Genomic DNA, 21,330 nt, shown 5'->3' with positions numbered 1-21,330 from the left:
AGTAAGTGATGCTCTATGATTCTTTTGCTGTTTATCTGGAACACAAGAGGACTGCAGTGTTGCCCAGAGCTAACTCTTGGTCAGCTATGACACTGCAAACACCCAGACTGAATAATTAAACCTAAAAAATGCTAAATGTTTACTTTGTAAGATGTTGATTTACTTTGAATGTTTTACTTTTCTAGATAGCAGGTGCTGTGGTTATGTTTCCATTTCCCAAAAAATGTGTTCCTGAATGTTGTTTAAAATGATTTGCTTTATAAATATCAGCATTTGAATTTCAGACCGAACTTTATGAGGTTAGTTTGTGCATGTGTACTGTTTACATCGTTCATTCTGTACCATGTGTTGACATACTGTAAGTAAGATCACACACACAACCAACTAATTATGTTTAAAAAAGTAATGATCTGCTTTTTTTGGGGCGGGGGGGTGTCTATGTTGTACTTACTTATGTGTGTATAGTGACAGCAGCTTGATCTTCTTTAACGAACCAGGCATTTATTATTTGACTGTTATGAGCTGAGAGCACAGTAGCCAGATGGGGGCTGTTGATCTTGTTAGAAAGGTAGATGCAAAAAATCCATTACCTGGACCACAGCAAACACACACACACATTTACACACACTCACACTAATGCACATACACACAATTTTGTGCAGTCTGCCATTCGTTAAGCTGCAATCTGCACACTGGTCTTTGCACTCGCTGCACTCAAAGTTATTAAGTGGTCAGTCATAAAGAATTATTGTGTACATCTTGAGTTATATAAATGGAAACTCCAAAGGAAATTGGGCTTATTCAGTCGTTTGTTTTGTTACCAAATTCTCATTAAAAATCAGAAGAGTATCGTCAATAATTTCTTACTTTCTAGATTCTTGCAGTTAACAGTGCAGTTAAGTAAGAGTTGGACAGTAGTTGCACGTTTACTTTGCATACAGGTTGGCCATTGCATGCATATGGTAGGCACGATGCAAAGTGATGTAAGTGCTGACCTGCAAAGTTAATGATTAGCCAAGCCTCTTACACTCAAACTATCACAGTTGGTTGCTAAGAGCCTGAGGAGAGGAGATAGCTTGGTCACATATGTCCAATAGCTGATGTGTACATACATTATAGATATCTGGCAGGCATATATATGTATACAGAAAACATAGAAAATGGGAAACCAATGAACATTTTAATGAATGCAATAAATACCAGGTCTGATTTACAAACATTAATGGGATTGCCTTGTGGATGGAAAATTAAAGGATTTAAATGCACACTCACATATTCCTCTTCCTGCCTGCTCAGACCATTTCACCTCCCGGTGTTCTCATGCAACAGCAGAAAAGAAGCTTGTTGCTGCCCTGAAAAGATGGTGGGACTGAGGAACTGCTCTACATGGGAACCATTGCTCCTCAAGGCCTCCTGCATCAAGTCCTGTGCCAACGGCTGCTCCCTGGGCATCACTGCACACCTTACCTATGCTAACGCTGACATAGAGTCTGTAGAAGGTGCATGATTCACTCTGAGCACAAGTAATATTCATAGCAACTGTATTTTAAATGGAACTGTATTTGTATTTGACTCCATATGTCATCAAATCAGAAAAAGAAAAGAAGCACATGAGATGGGTTTGAGTTGAAAGAAATGACTAGGGATTGATCCTTGAGGAACACCACACATAACACCTACAACAAGAAAGGTTGCATTAAAGAAGTAAAATCATTTTTTGCATCAAGAGCAAAGCACTTTAAGTCAATCTAAGCTTCAAATCTAATAGGACCAACATTGGTCAGTCACCAAACTGTTAACAGTAAGAAACAGTCTATCTTTATCATACCCGTACACGATATATTGTACTTAAATGTTACGTAGTTTGATTGCGTTCTAAATGAATGCAAAAGTCTGAAATTATTGTTTTGTGTGTCAAACATTTTCGGGCATCTAGGTGTCTTTGTGTACCCTCTCGGGGAGAAGGAGGTTGTGGTAGGCTTTGAAGCTGTGATTGCGGGCCGCATGGTGGGGGTCCAGATACAGAGCCGAGGGAAGCTGAAGGACTGCTGTTTGGATTGCTGTCCTGGATCTGGTCTTGAAGGGCACTGTGGGAATGGCCGGGAGTGGGGCTGCTGTGGGAGCTCCAGCCTTGACATGCACTGCACCAATGGTGAGGATAGGAGAAGACTCCCTGTATTTCCTTTGTAGATAAAAATGGTCATTTGTACGATAATCTAATGTTGACCATTGTCTACTGCTTTAATGATCTGGTGTCTGCATGAGTACAAATATAGCCACAGTAAGTTCCTTTTCGTTCTTGTTTTAGCCGCTCTTAGAATACAAAGAACAGTTGATGAAGGCAAATAGATTTGGCTGCCTGCCTAATGGTGAAAGGCCGTTCACTTAGTGCAAGCATATATCAAATTGAAGTGGATATTTTATTGGAAACGGTGATATCATGTGCACAGAATACAATCTCTAATATGGCCAACACAATACAGATTCAAGGAACCCTTTTGCAATCTTAGATTATTTTGATTTTATTTATTTGTTTGTTATTTTATTGAAGGGAGGGTGTGCTAAATGTCTTTTGATATGTTTTATTATGATATAGTTTGTTGATGTGTTTGCCATAAGTACATGATTTTTAAATATTGAGAGAGGGCTCTGCAGTGTCAAAAGGAGCGAAAAAATAATGATAACGGGAGGCCCTTTGCAATTTTTGTCTTTTTTTAATAAAATAAAAACAAATGAGATTCAGGCCCACAGATTCAGACCACTATGTCTGTTTGAATTGGTGTATGATCTAAGTAACGACTGTGTTTCCGCTTTAGGACATCTCATCCTGGACGAAGACCTTGAAAGAACCACCTTCATCGTGGGCACAGGCGTCATTGGCCCCATGGATATAGTATCTGTTATCATAAGAACCACACTAGAACTCCCCACATTAGAAAATGGAGCAATCAGCATTGTCTACCCCACATTGCTGACACCAATCGTCACTGGCCAGATGACTCCAAGCAAGAGTGAAAATGGGGGAAAATTTGAAGAAACTGGGTATTTATGTCAAAAAACTACTCTGGCAACACAGTTTTACTGAATGTTGTCCTTTTCAATGAATTAAATGTAACTTAACGCTGTATTTATTTCTCTCCACCTCAGATCAACCAGCTGTTTTGGTGCCACCTCAGCAAAGCAAGACCGGGTCCTAGACTCTGAGCAGCAGTGTGCCTATGCCATCTTCACCAGTCCAGCTGCTAACCTGGCACCTTATGAACTAAACTTCCAGCTACTGGTCAGAGGGGCCTGCCTACTGGCCGGTATGGTTGACTTAGCCATTGTGTAGAAGTAGAAAAATCACACTCAAACTACTATGTAATATGCATGACTGGTGTTTATACATCTTACATCTCACTTTTCTTTTTCTGGTTTATAGGTTTGGAGAGCCCCACTCACGCTCTGAGGGCAGATGCAGACCCCAGTGCCCAAAGTGCCTCTGCAACCTACATCACCTTGGCACAGGAGCATCCATTTGACCGACACATAGAGATCATTCTGCACCTCAGTGGTGAGTAGTACGTACTGGACATACTTTTCTTTGTTGCCCCATCCCCCAATATATAAATGTGACTTCAATTAACAAACCTCCTCCCCAGAACCTCACAGCCCATTGGTCATATTAGAAAGAGGCAGGCTTTCATTCAGCCAGTATGAAGAGCAGATCTACTCCCGTCGGGATTTCATTCGCTGCACTCGCAAAGATTCACAACCCGAGAGAAAGGTTGGTGACTACTCATGCTGCTTTATTTGCCATTGTAATCTCACAAGTGTGCCTATTCATGTACTCTGACAGTGTTGCTGCATAAAAAAACATGCTGATGTTCCACTTGGCCTGCAGCTGGAGTTTGTGAGGAAGCGATACCACAAGGACATTCTGAGCAGCCCCGTCTTGATGCTCAATTTCTGTCCCGACTTGCTGCGTGAACCTCTGGAGCTGCACAAAGCCACCAGAGAACTGTTGTTCCTTGTAGACCGCAGTGGCAGCATGAGTGGCACTAACATCCACCATGTAAAGGTGAGCTGCAGGCAGGATGACAACAGACCACTGAACCAGAGTTTAGTCTTGAGATTTAGAGACACATGTTGATCTGGCTCCATCCTCTCTGTCCCTTCATGCAGGATGCCATGGTGGTGGCATTGAAGAGTCTCCCTCCTGGCACCATGCTCAACGTTGTGGGCTTTGGTACCACCATCAAGCCTCTGTTCACCTCCAGCAAGCTCTGCACTGATGTTAGTTTGATGAAATCAATATAGATGGGATACTTATCTGAATCTGTCTTGTTTGTAGGATTTTCAGTGAAACAAATCATGTTATTGCTATTTACATATTCATTATTTTCAGTGAAAGACAATACATGGAGCATTTGGATCATGTTTACGGAAAGTAGATGTATTTCGACCGCGTTGAACTGTCTGTTCTATTTTGTCAAGTTTCTAATCGGGCAACATGTCAGTTCCTTGCGTTGCCTTAGTAGCAGAGTATCAGGTTTCTTCTAGACCAGGGGCTGCAAGGACAAATTGTTGTTTCACATATTACTGAGCATATGGTGACCTTTCATGCATTTTCACTAAGGCATGAGATGTCCGTCCATCTCCTCTCCTGTCAGGCATGTTTGTCCCAAGTGTGATTCAAGGTTATTTTAAGGCTGGTGCTAATGCATGTATGTTTGCTCTCTCTTTATTAGAGATTTGCCGATTCAATTATTTGCCACCCTCACAGGCTAATTGGGGAATCTTGACAACATAGGTGATGTTTGCACAGGCAGCCGTCTAGCAGTTGGACAGATGTTGTTGCTTTTTCCACCTTCACTTAAGATCTGTGGGCGTCTTTGATTTTCTTTTTCGTTGCCTCAGGTCACTCTAATGCAAGCATTAGAGTACATCCAGAGGATGAGAGCTGACATGCGAGGCACCAACCTGCTGGGGGCGCTATCCTGGGTGTACCAGCAGCCAATGCAGCGCTCATATCCTCGCCAGGTCTTCATTATCACAGATGGATCCATCAGCAATATGCCTAAAGTGCTGGAGCTGGTTCGAAGAAACACATGCGCTGGCAGGTAAAACTTATCTGCAATTAGATATTTGACCCAGGTGGAGATCCAACATGAGGCAAAAACACACACAAAATGGACAATAAGTCGAAGAACTGGTTAACAAAGATTTATTCTACGGCTGGCGTGTGATAGTTCATCAAATCACTGTGGGTGACATGGAAGGAGAGAGGAATGGAGTGCAGTGAGTGCAGGCAGAATAAGGTGATACATATGAAAGAGACATCATCTGGGGAAGGAAGAAGAGGAAGAGACCAGCAAAAAGTGATCTTGAAGAACTGAGACCAACGCACTGTGGAAGAAAGAAAAGAAAGGGCTGAGGCATTTCTCTGCCCCGCCCAGTAATCCTGTTAAGTGCTCTCCTCTGCAGTAAGCGTTACGCCCCTCTGGCTTTCCCCAGGCCCTTCAGCAATGCACAATAACTCCATTTATCTCTCATTAGTATTCTCCTGGTAGGCTTGTCTTTCTCCACTGTATTTTGAGTGTCTTGTGAATCTTTCTCTATTTTCAATACATCTCATTTCAATGAATGTGCATTACATATCAGTCTAACTATATGTAGTCTCAAAAATAGGCCTTGCATTAAAATTATTTTTATGTTTTGTCTTCTTATTCAGGGAGTGCTAACAGTATCTGGCCAACCAGACAGACTTGCTGTTTTTAGAGACAAGCACACAAGGAAGATCTCAGCCTTTTCAATTATTCTGTCCCCTGCTCTTTACAAACTCTCAATTAGCCAAATGGCTACCAAAATAACAGTTATTTGTGTTTAATGACTCCAAATGTTCTCTTTTCTTAGCCTTTGTATGCTATTAGGGTTTCACAAATAGATACTTATGTAAGTCTGAGTTGCTGCAAAATGCTCGACATTGATTTTGTCTATATGGGAAACCAAGGAACAGAGCACTTTGTACATATAGTGCAGGCGGTGCATCAAAGACCATGCTATGAAAGTAAAAAGATCATTCTCACATAATAACTGTGATATCATAATTTCATTTTCTCAATTGATGTGGTATAAATGTAGCACTGTATCCCTTCTGCAGATGCTTTGGCCTAGGCCTTGGTCCTCGAGCATGCAGGAGACTCTTGCAGGGCGTTGCCAAACTGACAGGAGGGACGACAGAGTTCTTGGATGATGAGGAGAGACTTCAGCCCAAGGTCAGCAGCACTGCAACACTGCCACTTATTGGAAAATATATGAATTGCAGAATAGGATGAGCTTACTTTCTTTCGAGATAAATACATACATATTCAGCTCTTCCCAGTAAACTTTCATATCACAAGCTGTTAGCAGTGAAAAGTAAAATACATTTTCTCAAGAGTCCTACTTAAATATAATTTCTACTTTACTTTTTTTTACATTTACTCTGACTTTACGTTAGATTTATCTTCTGGAGGTAGGCCACCCCTAGTTTGGAAACCACTGGATTAAAGAACTAAACCAAACTGTATACAACGTAGTTAAAACTAGCTACACCTTGACTACCTACAGCAGTAAATTACTACTTGTAGTCAATAATTAGGAATCAGTTGTACTGCTTTTGTAATAATGTAATATCACGTGGGCAATTTATCTGCAGTACTGTGATTTTTATTCTTCAAATACATTTTTCTGATAATACAGTATTTTTACTTGAGTACAATTTTGAATGCAAGATTAAGTATTTTACATTAACGTATTGGTACTTTTACCTAAGAAAAGAATCGGACTACTTCTTGCACCCCTGGCCACTATTCAGTTGTAACAATACATTGTAACGCCTTCAATTTAGAAATAATGTGATGAATCTATCTCCTCAGTTAATAAAGTCTCTGAAAAAGGCCTTTGAACCTGTGCTGACTGACGTACGGATTGACTGGTATCTGCCAGAAAACATGGAAGCTTTTCTTTCACCCAATGAAATCCCTCCGCTCTACCCTGGGAATCGTCTAATCGGATATTGCACTCTATATGATATGACGAATTTCAAAGCAAAAAGGACAGAGGTATACGTAACTACATTCTTTGAAAGTACACCTGCGTGTGTCTGCATAGACAAGCAGATCTCTAATCTAACTATGTTATAGTCTCAAGGACGGGGCTATCGAGGTGCACATCGTGGCTCCACGGGTTCAGTTTTTGGACAGTCAAATGATGAGCTTTCACCTCCCACGGCCTCCGAGTTAATGCCTGTGGTGACATGTGCCGATGGCACCAACCTGGATGAGGCACTGAGGGAGATTTCCAGGGAAATCTCCTCTGAGTTCTCCTGCGCCAGAAACACAGACCCTGGAACCAGCCCAGGTCAGGCACTCATCAGAGGTTCTTGTCATGAATACCGATAGTTATAAATCAGGACTTTACACCTCATGCCATTGTGGTTCATGTTGTGCTTTTATCCGCTCCAGGTGCGGAGCTAGACCGGTCCAGTGACGTGAGGAGGAGGATCCAGGAGAGCTCATATATCCAGGAGCAGTATGTCCTTACTCGCTGCTCCCTCAGTAGTGAGCAGAGTCTACAAACACAGTCCCACTCACACATAGACGCCTCGTCCAACTCTGACTCTGCAGGCGGGGTCTTTCTCCCTGACCCTCACTCCTCTGGTTCAGTGCTGGATACTGGTTCTCTACCCCAAGGCCTTGAAAAGATGCCCCCTGGAGAACAGAGATCATCCCTGTCTCGGTGGGCAGACTCTGCATGGCAGCAAAGCCTCTCAGCAGAAACCGCTGATAACGGGGCAGAAAAGGTGCAATAGATTCACCACTATCATCTTTTAGTCCTGTGAATCTATTTTCTTCTTTCTCTTTGTGACAAATTTCAACAATACCACCTGGAAAAATATCTATTTATACACCCAACACAGTAAACAATACAATAAAGACACAAGATATGTTTCGAGAGAGGGCTACAACCTCTAACCTTCTTGCTCGTTCGTGACCGTTATTATTGGGGGTTGTTGAAAAATGTTCTGGAAAGATTGTACATGCCTAACCGGTGCAGTACTTGAGGTAAAGTACATCACAGACGTACTGTAATGTACAACATATCACAAATAGATACAGTACAAACAGATAACCCTTCACATATTTTAAATTGAGTGTGTGGTTGTAAAGAAAAATAAAATATCAGTCTAAATTACTTTTTGATCCCAGTTGCTTTTCCCTCTTATACAACCAGAGTGGGCTTCTGGATGGAGCCGAGGAGTCTCGTAGGAGACATAAAGTACTTGCCCGTTCAACCATGGCAGCACGGAGTTTCTCGTCCCCCCAGGGCGAGCTGGAGATGCATCGCCTAAGGAGAGCTCTGGAGAGGGTCTCCTTTGACCAAACGCTAGGAGGGAGACTGGACGAAAGCGATGGGGAGACAAAGCCCCCATCACAAGGCACACTGTCCCGTCGAAGCCTCACTGACTCGAGTAAGCTGTAGTTCTAAGAAAAGCAGGATTCCTATTTTTGCCTCCAACAAATGTTTATCTCATTCTTTCTCACTCTGACCCTCAGATGGACTCCTGTTCCCTGCTTCTCCTTTGGACTGGGACAGCTTCACAGACCCAGAGTACCTTTTTACTGCTGCACCACCGGAGGATCCTCCACCAGGTCAATGCCGCTCGCTCATTCACGGCCTGTTGAGCGGAAGACCTGTGTCCTGGGAGGTCACCGTGGACCTGGGGCACCTCTGGACCCCTGAGGGCCAGGAGACACCAGGGGTTGAGAGGTGTGGAGGAGGAGGAGGAGGAGGAGGAGGAAGTGGGGAAGGGGAAGGGGAAGAAGGAAAAGGAGGGGAAACATGGGATGAGATCATTCACCAACTGACTGCTCGCTCAGTTATTAGGGACTTCGAGAAAATGGCCGAGAAGGAGAGCGACTGTGGACATGGTGAGGCTTAACTACTTGAAACGTTTATCTCCCGTGATCTTAAGGTCTTTGTTATATGCACAGTCTACCCCTTACTGTTTCTTAGGTTCAGCAAAGCGATACCGCATGAAGGCTATCCAGACCAGTAAGCATTGTAACATCATCTGCATGTACACAGCCTTCACTACCACTGATAGCAACACCAACAAAGGCTTGCAGGACAGCATGGACGTCCAAAACACAGGTGTGGCTGACTACCAACCCATTCTTTACTGAAACACAATGTTCAGAACTTGGTACGTGCCGTTTGAAAGATGTTAGCATTCATTAGGCAGCAAGGGTCTGTTGAAAGGTGCTTCAGTGTTGCATTTGTTGTATTTGAGCCATAGTCTGGACTATACATCAAGGATATAATTTAGCCACCGCTTCTTAGTTTTGGACCACAGCTTTTTTTATCGGTTTCTCGTGAGTTCCCATCTTAATGATAATAATGCTCGATGGAGTGCACCTTTTATATTTATTTTTGTGGGAAAAAGTACATAGTTTCGACCAGCACCACATAAATCATAGCATTCATAGTCTAAAATAGTTTGCAATCAAAAATTATGAGAATATACAGATTTGAGCTCATATGCTGAGGTGGTGATATGTGATATGTGGACCTAGTGGACCTACCATTTGAATAACACAATTTAGTCTGTATTTGTGCCCTGTGTGTGTGTGTGTGTGTGTGTGTGTAGGGGTGCATTTGGGGAACAGCCAGAGTTCCCAATCAGGTAGTCGCAGACAGATGGTGTATTCTGTTGGTTTAGGCAGACGGCGCACCAGCAGAGACAGCGAAGAGATCGAGGACACCTGGAACTCTACAGGTAGACAGACTGAATGATACCACCACCCATTTCTGTTGTCGAGACTTTAGGTCATCAACAATCTTTGTATCTCTCAGACAGAGATGACACCCCTGCCTCACCCTGTAGCCTTACATCCTGGGACTCTAGTAAGTATTGTCGACTCGATCGGTGAAAAAACACTTTAGTGTGAGTGTAGTCTCGAGGTTAGAGGTGTCTGATCAGAAAGCCCATTCATCAAGGTCTTTACTGAAGGAGAAAGATCTGAACCGCTCTCTCCCGACTCTCCTTGATTATCCTCACCCGCAACCCCTGAGGTGGTTCTTAAAGGATCAATTTACCCAAATTACAGCTTTCTGTCTCTATTCCAATGCAAATGATGTCTATGGGTATTTTGAGCTTGCAGCATCGAAACACTTTAATAGCAACATTTCTTTCCAGAAAGAAGTCCCCTTACCACTTTTTATAGTCATAAAAATACACTGTAAACCGTTTTTAAAGGGACTATTTTTTACATAAAAATAGCCCAAATGTTTTTTAGGATTATCTCATGTGAAGGGGGAATTGCGCCTTTCAATACAATCAGTAACATCCCTTTATCACTGTGCTGATGACACCGTACTGTTTATGTTTTATTCCACACTGCTGCAGGTGCAGGGGGCAGTGCGTACTCTGCTACAGCCCCAGCTACAACAGGCGCCTCGTGCACTCGTTCACGGCGATCTATCGAGAGCAAGTCAATGGAGAGCTTCTTTGGCGCCAGGTAACACTTTCACTCTCAATTAAAATTCCTGTGAATCTGGCATTACCCTGTAGCAGGGACTTTATAGCAGTGCTTGTGCTCAAGTTACTTCAGAGAGTAAGACACTTTCTGTTTGGGGTGTGTGTTATGTATACATCCAAATGTATGGATATTCAAAGACCAAAAATCAAAAACTATTTTGTATATTCCAGATTTCCACTAGGCAGACTCAGGTCCTCCATTTCATCAGGAAAGCAGGTTCCTCTCAAATCCCACTGTCTGTCTGCAGAAACTGAGAAACAACCTGAAGCTGAAGCTCCAGACTACCTGCCGTTGGTGAGCTGTGCAGACACTGACATCATATGTACTACACACAAGTTTGCAAACACATTTATTAATTTGTGTCTAAATGGTGTCTAATCAGGTGCATCTGCAGCTGGCATCAGGAGCTTTTCTACTGACAGAGATCTACTCTGACTGTGTCCAGATCCCCCTGGACCGCCTGAAAAGGGCTTCCCCCTACAGCCTGCACCGTCGCAGTCTCAGCCCACCATTTCGCTGCACATCTCCCAGTGCTCCATCTTTATCCACGTCGAACAAGCCTTCTGGTGCTCCCACTAGCCACCATGTAACATTTTCTCCCTCTTCTTGCTCCCTTGCCAAACCAACTGCCCCTCCTTTCCACCACACTCCGGATGACACTCCCCTGATGCTGGAACCAAGGCTACGCCGAAGACACCCGTCTGACCGAGACCCTGTCACCTCACCCCATGACCTCCCCAGCTCTGAGGAGGGCTCCTTGGAGCTATCTGTTGGACCATCTCAGACACTGAGCCACGGCCAGGCAGATAGTGGCCGTGGATCAGAGACAGATGTATGTGAAGGATCCTCAATAGAGCCATCTGATCTCCAAGGGAGCAGCCAGTTGGCTCAAGAGGACATCGAGGGCTCGAGCTGGGCCACAGCTGTGGCTCTAGCCTGGCTCGAGCACCGTTGTGCCGGCTACTTCATGGAGTGGGAGCTGGTGGCAGCAAAAGCAGACTTCTGGCTGCGCTGCCAGGAGCTGCCTGAGGGAGTGGACCCGGCAGGGCTGAAGGGAGCTGCCAGACAGCTGTTCCTGCTGCTCCGCCACTGGGACGAGAACATCAAGTTCAACATGTTGTGTTATAACCCTAATAATATGTGAGAAGATGATCTCTGAGGAAATACAGTCCCATCTACAGATTAGCATTATCATTTGCTACCACTGATAACAACTCCTACATAGAAGAGAAATCCTATATTTTATCTGCAGGATCAACTAATACCATAACCTAGTGCCAAGTTCATTCTAATATTAAGTTGCACATGATACTTTTTTGTTTTCAATTCAAGACTTTATATTTTAAGAATACCCTTAAATGACTTAGATCAAGTGGCCTTTTATCCTAAATATGTATATTGCTTTATGCAATCACAACAATGCCTTGACCATCTGAATGGGCTTTTTGGAGTCAATATGTATTACTTTGCCAAATGTATAATCAGTGTTGAATGAGAATGATGTTGATTATCAGGATAATTATTTGATAAACTAATGACATCTTACTTTAAATAATGAAATGAATGTTGGGAAAATAAATTAGAAAAAACCTAGTAGAATTCCATTTGTTTTAATGTGTAACATAAACATACATGAAAGAAGAAGAAAAAACTTTGTTTAATATAAAATGTCATGCGTTTGCAGTCTCAGTCTACTGCCAGATTTTCAAATTAAATTGACTTAGTGAAGTGAGCCACTCACAACAGAAGATTAATCAATTATGTCACAAATCAGACAAATACCCATGATTGTCTACAGCTTAGTTTACACATTTGTGTAAAATTATACAACTACTAGAACATATTTTTGGCCTTGTACTGGAGAATATTGCAACTACTGTGGCAATTGGAAATGCCGCAGCCTACTGCTTGATTGCAATGAATTCAAAGCTTTTGGTGCTGCGTACAAGTTCTGTACCATATCAACGATATCTTGATAATTTTGTATAATATCAGACTATCAAGTAAAGGAAAAGTAAATTGGCCTGTTGAAATTCACAATTTCCTCTTAGCACTCTACTCCACTCTTGTATCTAAATATGAAACCTGAGAATCCCTATTTTCTTTCTCTTTTCATATCTTAAACTGCAAGGGACTACTTCATCGTGTAGGTATCTCTCTGCAGACTGCACCCACACATTATCTTCCTTCACTTTAAGTAGTTAGCTGAGATGTGAAGCATTAAATGGCTCCTTGAATTCACTTGTAACACAGTCTGTCCCACAGCCTCACTCTGCACCGCTGTGAGGCTCAAAAAGAGGAGGGTGGTGGAGGCTATTCAGCAGCTGATTAGACTTAAATATGACGTCCAGTCTGATGAGGCTGTGGCTCACTGGCGTTTGTCCTTGACGGGTGTATGTTCTTGTGTTTCTGCTGGGGCGGAAGGCAGCGGCGGAGCCAGCCACAAACAGAGGAGGATGATGAGATGACAGACGTGGAGGGCGGCCGAGCTGCTGTTTGTAGAGGGGTAGGTATTCCATGAAAGCTCGATCAAACCCAGGATAAGAACTCTGAACAAAAGGAGAAAACAATATGGCATTAACATTCAAACGAGCGTTTGCTATGCTGTAGGTTTAAAACTAATCAAAAATATAACTTATAGTTTGGTATTTCGACACCCTCTGACCTGAGCAGGTGGGCCAGCTTCTTCACTCCTCCACTCCAGAGCAGGAAAGGCAGCGTGTGGAAGTACCAGACGTAGAACTGGTAGTGCAACGAACGACTGAAGCACATGCCAATGAAGTTAGAGCTGAACAGAATGAGCACCATCTGTGAGTTTCTGTTAAGGTTTGATACAGAAGTCAGGGAATAATACAAACATCATTAATTTATTCTGACCAATATCATGTATAGCTAATTAATATTTGACATCAAAGTTATAGTGTTCCTAACAATGCTATATTGTCCTTTAAATAACAATATAGGACTAGATTCAAATGGAACAAAAGGATATGATCAACAGGGATTTTCTGAGCAGGTGTTTTCCTCTTGCTTGGCTCCTTGAGGAGTTCGAAGAGGCTTTCTTCTGGCCTTGTAAGAGAGAAAATAGTTTTAATTTTAATTCCACCTCTATGGCAAAAATATAATCATTTATTACAGATTTATTCTAGCTCAAGTCAAACTAGAACGCCAACAGTAACCTTGGAACAGCCAAAGGCTCTCTCACCTCTTCCAACGGCGGAGAGCAAAGAGCAGCAGGGTTAGCAGGTGGACAGCCAGCAGGAGGAAGTGGAAGTAACGATTTAAGAACAGCCATTCTGGCAGGAAGCGCCAGTTGACCGTCCATTTGAACATAAACTGACGGCCAAGATCAAACGCCAGGCTCATATAACCCATGGGATTCTCCAGGAGGAAAGGCAGACCTAGCAAAAGCTGTAATATTAAAACAAGACTCACTTAGGAGGTGATAATTGGCAATACTGAATAATGTAAAAAAATAAATAATATGTCAGTTAAACAATCCCTGGTTTAATGTCGTAGGCCATCTTGTACCTGTATGACTGCACACAGAGAGAGTTTGGGAATTGTCCTGATTAGACCAAACTCAGATAGGAGGAGCAAAAGTAGTCCCGGAGCAAACAGGAGCACATTCATTTTCACAGACACTGCTAAACTGTCAGAAAGAGAGCAAGATTGAGTTGTTATTTTATTGTGCAACGCAAGGCAAAAAAAATAACGATGTATGAATGAAGATTTACAAAGATACATAGAACACCTGATAGATATTCCTCGACAGTAAGCCATCACATGAACAGCTGCATTGTGCTGTTAAGGAGTTCACACTTGCCTGTAAAGGCCGCAGCCCAGAGTCCAGTATCCATCCATGAAGAGGTTGACAGCTGCAAACAGCAGCATCATTGCCACAGGGTCATTAAAGAGACGCAGCACAAAGATAGAGTGTATCCGATATGAAGCACAGCACACAAAGAAGAACACATAGGGCGGAACCTGGACAAATTCAAAGAAATAAACAAATTAACAAAATGATGGCAATAACAGGGAAATTACACTCAGTGGTGTTTTAACAATAAACTATTGGGAATTGGCATACATTATAGAAACAGAGAACATAGTTTCATGCTAACTCAATGGCCTCACGAGCCCAGCACGACTGTTTAGTGATGTATTGCAACAAATTGTATAGTGACGCGTGGTAAGTGAGGCTTTTGTTACACAGACTGACCTTCTTCGTGCGGTAGTATATCCTGAAGACGAGCAGCAGTGTGATGAGGTAGAAAGCAGCAAATATGTACTGCGCCAGACGGATGTTCACCCCACGGCTGGTAATGTAGTAGAGTGCTGTGAAGATGTAGACAAAGCCAGCCGGGTACCTGCAATAACAAGGTGCTAATTTATCCTGCACTGAAGACCACGTCTAACTACAGGATAGAGAGACCTCCATCACCAAAAAGAAGTTGAAACTCACACTAACGGGCCGGTGTCTCCTTTAAGCTCGGTGTAGTCGTAGGTACCATTGATGACTCCCTCTACTTCATCCATGTAGGCTTTCCAGTCTATCTCGGTGTCTGCCGTAAAGAGCATGAATCGGTGATTGGGAAGGTTACGGTCACTGATGTGTTGTTTATATTTATATATATATATATATATATATATATATATATATATATATATATATATAAAAATCAACATAATTCTGTCTACTGAATAGAATTAAGTCTCTTTGGCTATACTTTTAAATATGACAAATGCCCATCAAAACTCTTGGTCCAAAGGTGTGTCCTATAAGCTATTTGACATCCAAAAACCCAAAGTCTACATATTTTTATATGGAACCTCTAAAAAGCAGCTTGTTGCATTTGTGAAGCTGCAAATTGTTGGTTCATAATCGACTTCAACGCTTCATCGATATCATATGCTTTTGTCTGTCAATCTAATGTTGATCCATTAACTGTCTCTGCATGACTATGGACAAGTCCTCTAGAGCTGAAAGGATTAGTTGATTGATCAGTTTGTCATTTTGTGTCTGAAATATAATTGTAGTTAGTAATCAAGTTAACAAAAAATAGTTTGTTTTATACCATTTGGAATTTAATAGCTTTAGGTTCTGGGCTGTTGATGGGACAAACCAAGAAAACTGAAGACCTCAACTCGGCATTGGAAGATTTGGATCAAATTGACCTTTTAAAGTATACACAATTTATTGATCAATCCAAATAAATGTATTAGATTAATTACCTATTAAATTATTTTGATGTACAGCCTCATATCAGACAAAGAAGTACACGTGTCAAAATAAACTACGACATAATTACTAAGCACACAATATATGCTTGTAATATATGAGTTAACATATGCTGTCAGTAAGCAGTCATTACCAAGCTTCTGCAAATTCAGATTAAACGTTATTGCGTTACAAGTAGTATGTTTAGCTTCATAACGTTTCTGCTAGCAGTTGCTAAAAAAAGAAGACGTTCAACACTAAAACAGAACAGAGGATCGTATGTGGTCGCGCAAGGGCAGAAGATTCCGTTTGACAGGTGGCAGTGTAAGTTAGTAGGTTTGCTAATGCTAGCTACTTAGCGTGCAGACCCGTTCAGAAACATGACAGAGCAGCTAGCATGTTAACTAGCCGCGCAGCTACTTACATGCTACTTTCTGTATGACCCACACGTTGATCCCGATCTCCAGGAACCACAGAACGGAAACGACCAGTAACGTGTACTCCGTCTTGAACAGGACCATGTGTTTGTCCTGCCACAGCGTGTGAAGTTTCCCCCACAGTGCTGACGGGGAACCCGGAGATTTCTTCCGCACACCTCCTGCCATCTCGGCGGCGTATGAAGCGACCACAGTGGTTGCGACTGGGAGAGAGAGAGAGAGAGACGGCAACTGACATGCGCAATGACACCTAGTCACCCAACGTTGTCATCATCTAGCTACGTCACGTGACATGGAAAACAACTCCGTTCAACCGATTATGTCAACTTGAGAGCCGCTTGAGAGATTTCTCTGACAGGTAGCTAAAACACCTAATTTATAATTCATGGTTGGACATATACCCCTTCGTACATCGAGGGCCGTTGCTCACATGGTCGATTAACGTTATTGTTGTTAAAACAACGGTTAGAGGTCACTACTTCTTCCCCTGCCTCCCTTATAGCGCTAGCTGCTAACTTTAGCTAACCAATGTTTAAAACACAACACTAGCTATACTTTATGTGACAAGTGGGACACACAGGACATATCATGTACCGCGTTTTAATGGCACTGTTAACAAAGGCAGTGTCGTTGACTTTACGTTGGGACTGCTGCAAAGACCAAGCTAGTTGAGCTAATATTTGATATATGTTAAAGGTGGTAATGTGAGCTAGTAAGTTAGCTAGCTCACCTATAACTCGAGCATATGTAAGATATGTAAGTAATAGTTTATGGCGGAGAGAACCTTCTCAAATCAAAAATACATAAATGACTCGATACATATATGAATATGTCATTAACGTTAGATGTAGCGTGTTACCAACACTATAATTTAAAATGCATTGACATTGGTACCTTTAATGCCATATTCATTTATATATCAAGTTCCGTCCTCGAACAGTTAACGTAATTTAACCTATGTATGCAAGACCTAGCTCCAGTTTGCTTCTCATATTTTCCAGTCAGAGCTAAGCATCCATTGAAATATATTATTTCTATTTAAGTATCCATGTTAAGCTGACACATTCATAAATGCAAGGAGTAAATTCAAATTCCATGATACCCAAGTGTACATTTCGTATCATGTTCCTTTATTTCTTTCTAGCTGTGTTTGTAGCATTACAAGACATCTTGCAGTGTGTGATGCCATTGCTCATGTTTCGTTAATCACATCAGTACGACTTTAAGATGTCTGCATGTTTCTCAACTAATAGCGTACATGTGTTACATTTGAGTTGATGATGATGACCAACTTAAAGCACTCTGAGGGGCTGTCAGTTTAGCATAATTCGACACTGAGACACTGCCTGACACTGAGATAAGACTTTTACACTGCATTGAATCATAGCCTTTTTAAACATGTGCAGCAACATGCACTTTGTGTCATCATTGATAGGAAACAAGACTTTGTTTTAACCTTCTTCCAGGTTTGCAGTGACAGGAGGCTCAGAGGGAATGGATGGATTTCCTGTGAAGATTACAGAGGCAGCGTGTCTAGGGGCCAGCCTTGCCCTCTCAGGCATCTGTTACTATCTCTATAGGAAGAGCCGGACAACACTTGACAAACTTGATGTTAGTTGTCTTTCATGTGTAATCTATATGATCTTGCATAACTTTATATTGTTATATTTTGAAATGTTCATGCTGTTAAAGCCATTGGGAGGAATGGGATTAGTTGTGAAATCATGTAAACAATCTTTAGTTGTCACACACCGCTTGACATCCTCTTTCTGTCTACTACAGTATGTGTACTACATTCTGTGTGTTATGTTGTCAGGATGCTCCACACTTCGCCATCGATGGAAAACTAAAAGATATTTTGAAAGTTACTCCAGGAGCGTGTCTACAGTATGCTGTCGTTGAAGGTAAACAGGGTGTCACTGTTTCTAAAACAGACAAAAACTGAATTCATTTTTTACACTGAAAAATGGGTATAATGTCCTTGTCTCTTATTCTCTACCACTGTAGGTGCTGTGCAACCAGCAGGTGAGCCTCTGACAAGCCACTTCCAAAAAGAATTTGTTGGAGTGTTGCAGAAATTCCTGTTGAGGGAACACAGGCTGGTGTGGAACAGCCTTTCACGCACTTGGTGAGAACTCTTATCAAGACCTAAATACCTAGCATCGTTATGATACCGTACATGATACTTCATCTTTACCTTTATTTGATATTGGAAAGTTTAGAGGCTGACAATATAAGAGAGAAGAGTATGACCTGCAGCAAAGGTTCTCAGAACTAGGGATGTTACACTTATGTGGTATGCGCCTTAAATAGTATGTCACCTCTACATATAGGAAGGAGGACTAACTTATCTCAACCGGCCTCTATGGGTTGAAAGGTGAATGTGTACTGCTGCATGTGGTGTATAAAAAGCATTCTGTCACTATAAGTTGTCATGGCAAGGAGATTTTTAGACTGGTTACTTAATAATATGTGGCTATCAGGACACCCCACATGATAAACTTTGAAAATGAAATCAGATTCATGCTGCTCTAAAAATCAGCTCTTAATTATAAGACAGTGTGTTTATGAGTTTTTTTATTAGTGCTGGCTAATATGAGGTAGCCATACTATATATCTTTTGTAATATTAAGTGGTAAGCTGGATATATTTGAGCTTTCAGAAATATCTGAGCTTCCCATGTGTAATAACTTCTTGGATGTTGATGGAAATGCATTTAAAAGTCAGAAAATTGTAATATGGTTATCCCATATAAGATGACTTGGCTTTGGACCCTTCACAGCTTTCAAATTCCACTAAGCAGTTTGTAATGCAGGCTATCTGTTAGCCCGATCTGATAATATTCAAGTGATGCCACTTAGTCTTCTCAGATTGTTTGTACATTTATGTATACATGTTACAATGAGGCAAGCCCAAAGTTCCAATGTATATGATATTTTGTCTTTGTCATCATATGTGTAGACTAAAAATACCTCATGTTCCTCCCTTTCCATGTTGCAGGGCGGACAGTGAAAGAGTCTTGCACCATAGAGTGAATGCAGTTCCCTTTGTGTTAGTGGGATCAAATGAGACCACCGTCAGAGTCCTGTGCCCTCTGCAGGCCTCCGGACTTTACATGGAGACTACCCACGAGAAGTTCCACCAAGTCAATTACGGCTTGGGTGACATCATAGGACAATACCTCAGTGGGGAGAAGCTTAAAGGACAACTGGAGACCGAGGAAATGCTGAAAGTCAGTTGTTAGATGAGATACTAACTGTTATATATCTATAACTTTTCTGCTAATCACAAGGGCAAATATTAGGAAAACTGATCTTTATGATACATTTCACGAATATTCCCCTATTTTTCCAGGTGGGCTCAACGCTTACCGGCGTGGGTGAGTTGATACTGGACACGGATGGGACTCTGAATCTCCGACCCCCTTCAGATGGCTCTCAGTACTTTTTGAGCATTACAGACTTTGACACCTTGTTGGGAGAGCAAGAGAGCATAGCTCTTTGGTGGAAGGCGCTGGCCATTGCCTCTGCTCTGGCGGGAGCAGCAGTAGTCCTCTGGGTCGGCCGACGCTACTACTACGAACTAAAGCTTCGCTGGGAGAGGGAGCAGGAGAGGAAGGCATTTGAGAGACTGCAGACTGAAGGCTCACAAGCACGTGCTTTAGTAACGGGCTCTGAGACTCCTCAAGATGGGGCAGAGGAGCACATAGAAAATGCCTGTGTGATTTGCCTCAGTCAACCTCGTAACTGTATACTGTTGGACTGTGGACATGTGTGCTGCTGCCACAGCTGCTACCAGGCTTTTCCACATCGCCGATGCCCAATATGTAGACAAAGCATCAGTCGAGTGGTGCCTCTCTTCCATGTCTGAGGCACCTCTGTGATCCTCAGTGGAGCTTCACCGCCACACAAACTGTACTGTGCTGCACTTAAACCTTAAAAAGGGCAACGGTAACTTTAAATAAAACTTATTACTGTAAAGATTACACAAGTTTTTGAATATTGTGCAAACACTTTGTTCACTGCAGAGTTTCAGTGAGGTATATTATCTGTAATTGAAATGCAGGTGTAATTGAGGTGTAAGCAACGGAGATGTTTGTTCTGTGCCTTATTCTGGTCATTCATGTGGCTGCTGCCATCGTGATTTAAGTGTATGTATCTTAATAATTTAAGTTTGGTCAGAATAAACTATGCCTTTTTGTTTCATCCACTTTCAGTCAAATATTGTCACTGGAAGTTATTGAAGCAACGATACTTATTGCCAAGACGAGGCTTAAGTGTGAATTAATGCACTACAGACTCACGAAAGTGGGTCAGATTTTGCCTCGTTGAAACACATTCAATAAAGCATCACTCTTTGAATGATTTGTGTTATGTATTTTCCTTACTATCACAATCACAAAAAGCTAATTCGCTCACCCACTTCGTTTTAGAAAGGGAGTGGAAATAAAACTTATCGTCTTAGTGTACAGATCTGTGTGCAGCTACCATGAAATAATGTGTTATGCTCAGTTTCTATGAACAGATCATTAATGGTTCTCTTAATGATCCACAGACATCAGAACTGCAGCTTTTACATTAAAGGGCTGCTCCTCCTCTTTAGCATGAGGAAAGTGTCTGAATACATGCATGTGATTCACAGGACTCTCAAAGTATACATTTGTGATGGTTTATTTTGTATTATTCCGTCAACACAAATGGCTGTTGACAGCACCTGGTGTCAGAAAATACTTGTCGTGACTCCTAGCATACCACTGTACTGTTGCTGTCATCTCTTAACAAGGAGTGAAATAAGTGAATTATGGCAGATATGTGATTTCATCAGCAGTGTGTGTGTGTGTGTTGGGGGGTAGAGCAGGTGGGAGACACAGGATCTCATAAATCTTTCTCATGGTCATACGGGTTCACTTTAACACATTTTTTCATGCGCGATCAGCAGAAAAGCAGCTGTAGCTTTGTTATTACCTTCGCGCTTGCAGGACAAACAGTGATTTTGTATTTGCTCAGTCCAGTTTATCTGAAGGGTGCTGCAGGAATGAGTCGTTAAGTAAATAAGTATTTTTGCACTTCAAGGTTGCCTTATTTCTGAGTATTTTTTACATTTTTGT

The 21,330-nt window shown here is 42.0% G+C and overlaps 3 protein-coding genes across 3 annotated transcripts; 2 read left to right on the top strand and 1 right to left on the bottom strand.

Moving 5' to 3' along the window:
* The first annotated feature begins 1,360 nt into the window (after positions 1-1,360).
* Positions 1,361-11,709, top strand: vwa5b2 (von Willebrand factor A domain containing 5B2). Its single transcript, XM_034555380.1, has 23 exons — positions 1,361-1,499; positions 1,937-2,152; positions 2,817-3,042; positions 3,148-3,305; positions 3,422-3,553; positions 3,642-3,766; positions 3,884-4,060; positions 4,165-4,275; positions 4,900-5,102; positions 6,143-6,257; positions 6,900-7,110; positions 7,189-7,383; positions 7,488-7,825; positions 8,257-8,494; positions 8,580-8,768; positions 8,835-8,954; positions 9,040-9,177; positions 9,674-9,802; positions 9,880-9,930; positions 10,469-10,544; positions 10,736-10,859; positions 10,948-11,114; positions 11,247-11,709. Exons 1-23 carry the CDS (start codon positions 1,361-1,363, stop codon positions 11,707-11,709), a joined length of 4,041 nt encoding a protein of 1,346 aa, XP_034411271.1.
* A 450-nt stretch (positions 11,710-12,159) lies between these two features.
* Positions 12,160-16,415, bottom strand: alg3 (ALG3 alpha-1,3- mannosyltransferase). Its single transcript, XM_034556036.1, has 9 exons — positions 16,211-16,415; positions 15,031-15,130; positions 14,788-14,935; positions 14,392-14,552; positions 14,097-14,217; positions 13,771-13,976; positions 13,558-13,634; positions 13,231-13,375; positions 12,160-13,114 (listed from the first exon to the last, which is right to left on the bottom strand). Exons 1-9 carry the CDS (start codon positions 16,389-16,391, stop codon positions 12,934-12,936), a joined length of 1,320 nt encoding a protein of 439 aa, XP_034411927.1. The 5' UTR covers positions 16,392-16,415; the 3' UTR covers positions 12,160-12,933.
* mul1a (mitochondrial E3 ubiquitin protein ligase 1a) lies at positions 16,264-20,584 on the top strand. The gene is made up of 6 exons (XM_034556037.1): positions 16,264-16,581; positions 17,690-17,834; positions 18,040-18,127; positions 18,231-18,351; positions 19,224-19,455; positions 19,578-20,584. Exons 2-6 carry the CDS (start codon positions 17,718-17,720, stop codon positions 20,091-20,093), a joined length of 1,074 nt encoding a protein of 357 aa, XP_034411928.1. The 5' UTR covers positions 16,264-16,581; positions 17,690-17,717; the 3' UTR covers positions 20,094-20,584.
* Positions 20,585-21,330: the final 746 nt, after the last annotated feature.

The sequence above is a fragment of the Cyclopterus lumpus genome, chromosome 17 (assembly GCF_009769545.1).
Source record: "Cyclopterus lumpus isolate fCycLum1 chromosome 17, fCycLum1.pri, whole genome shotgun sequence".
Taxonomy (NCBI): domain Eukaryota; kingdom Metazoa; phylum Chordata; class Actinopteri; order Perciformes; family Cyclopteridae; genus Cyclopterus; species Cyclopterus lumpus.
The sequence above is the reverse complement of the archived record's forward strand: the minus strand, read 5'-3'. Positions and strand labels throughout refer to the sequence as shown.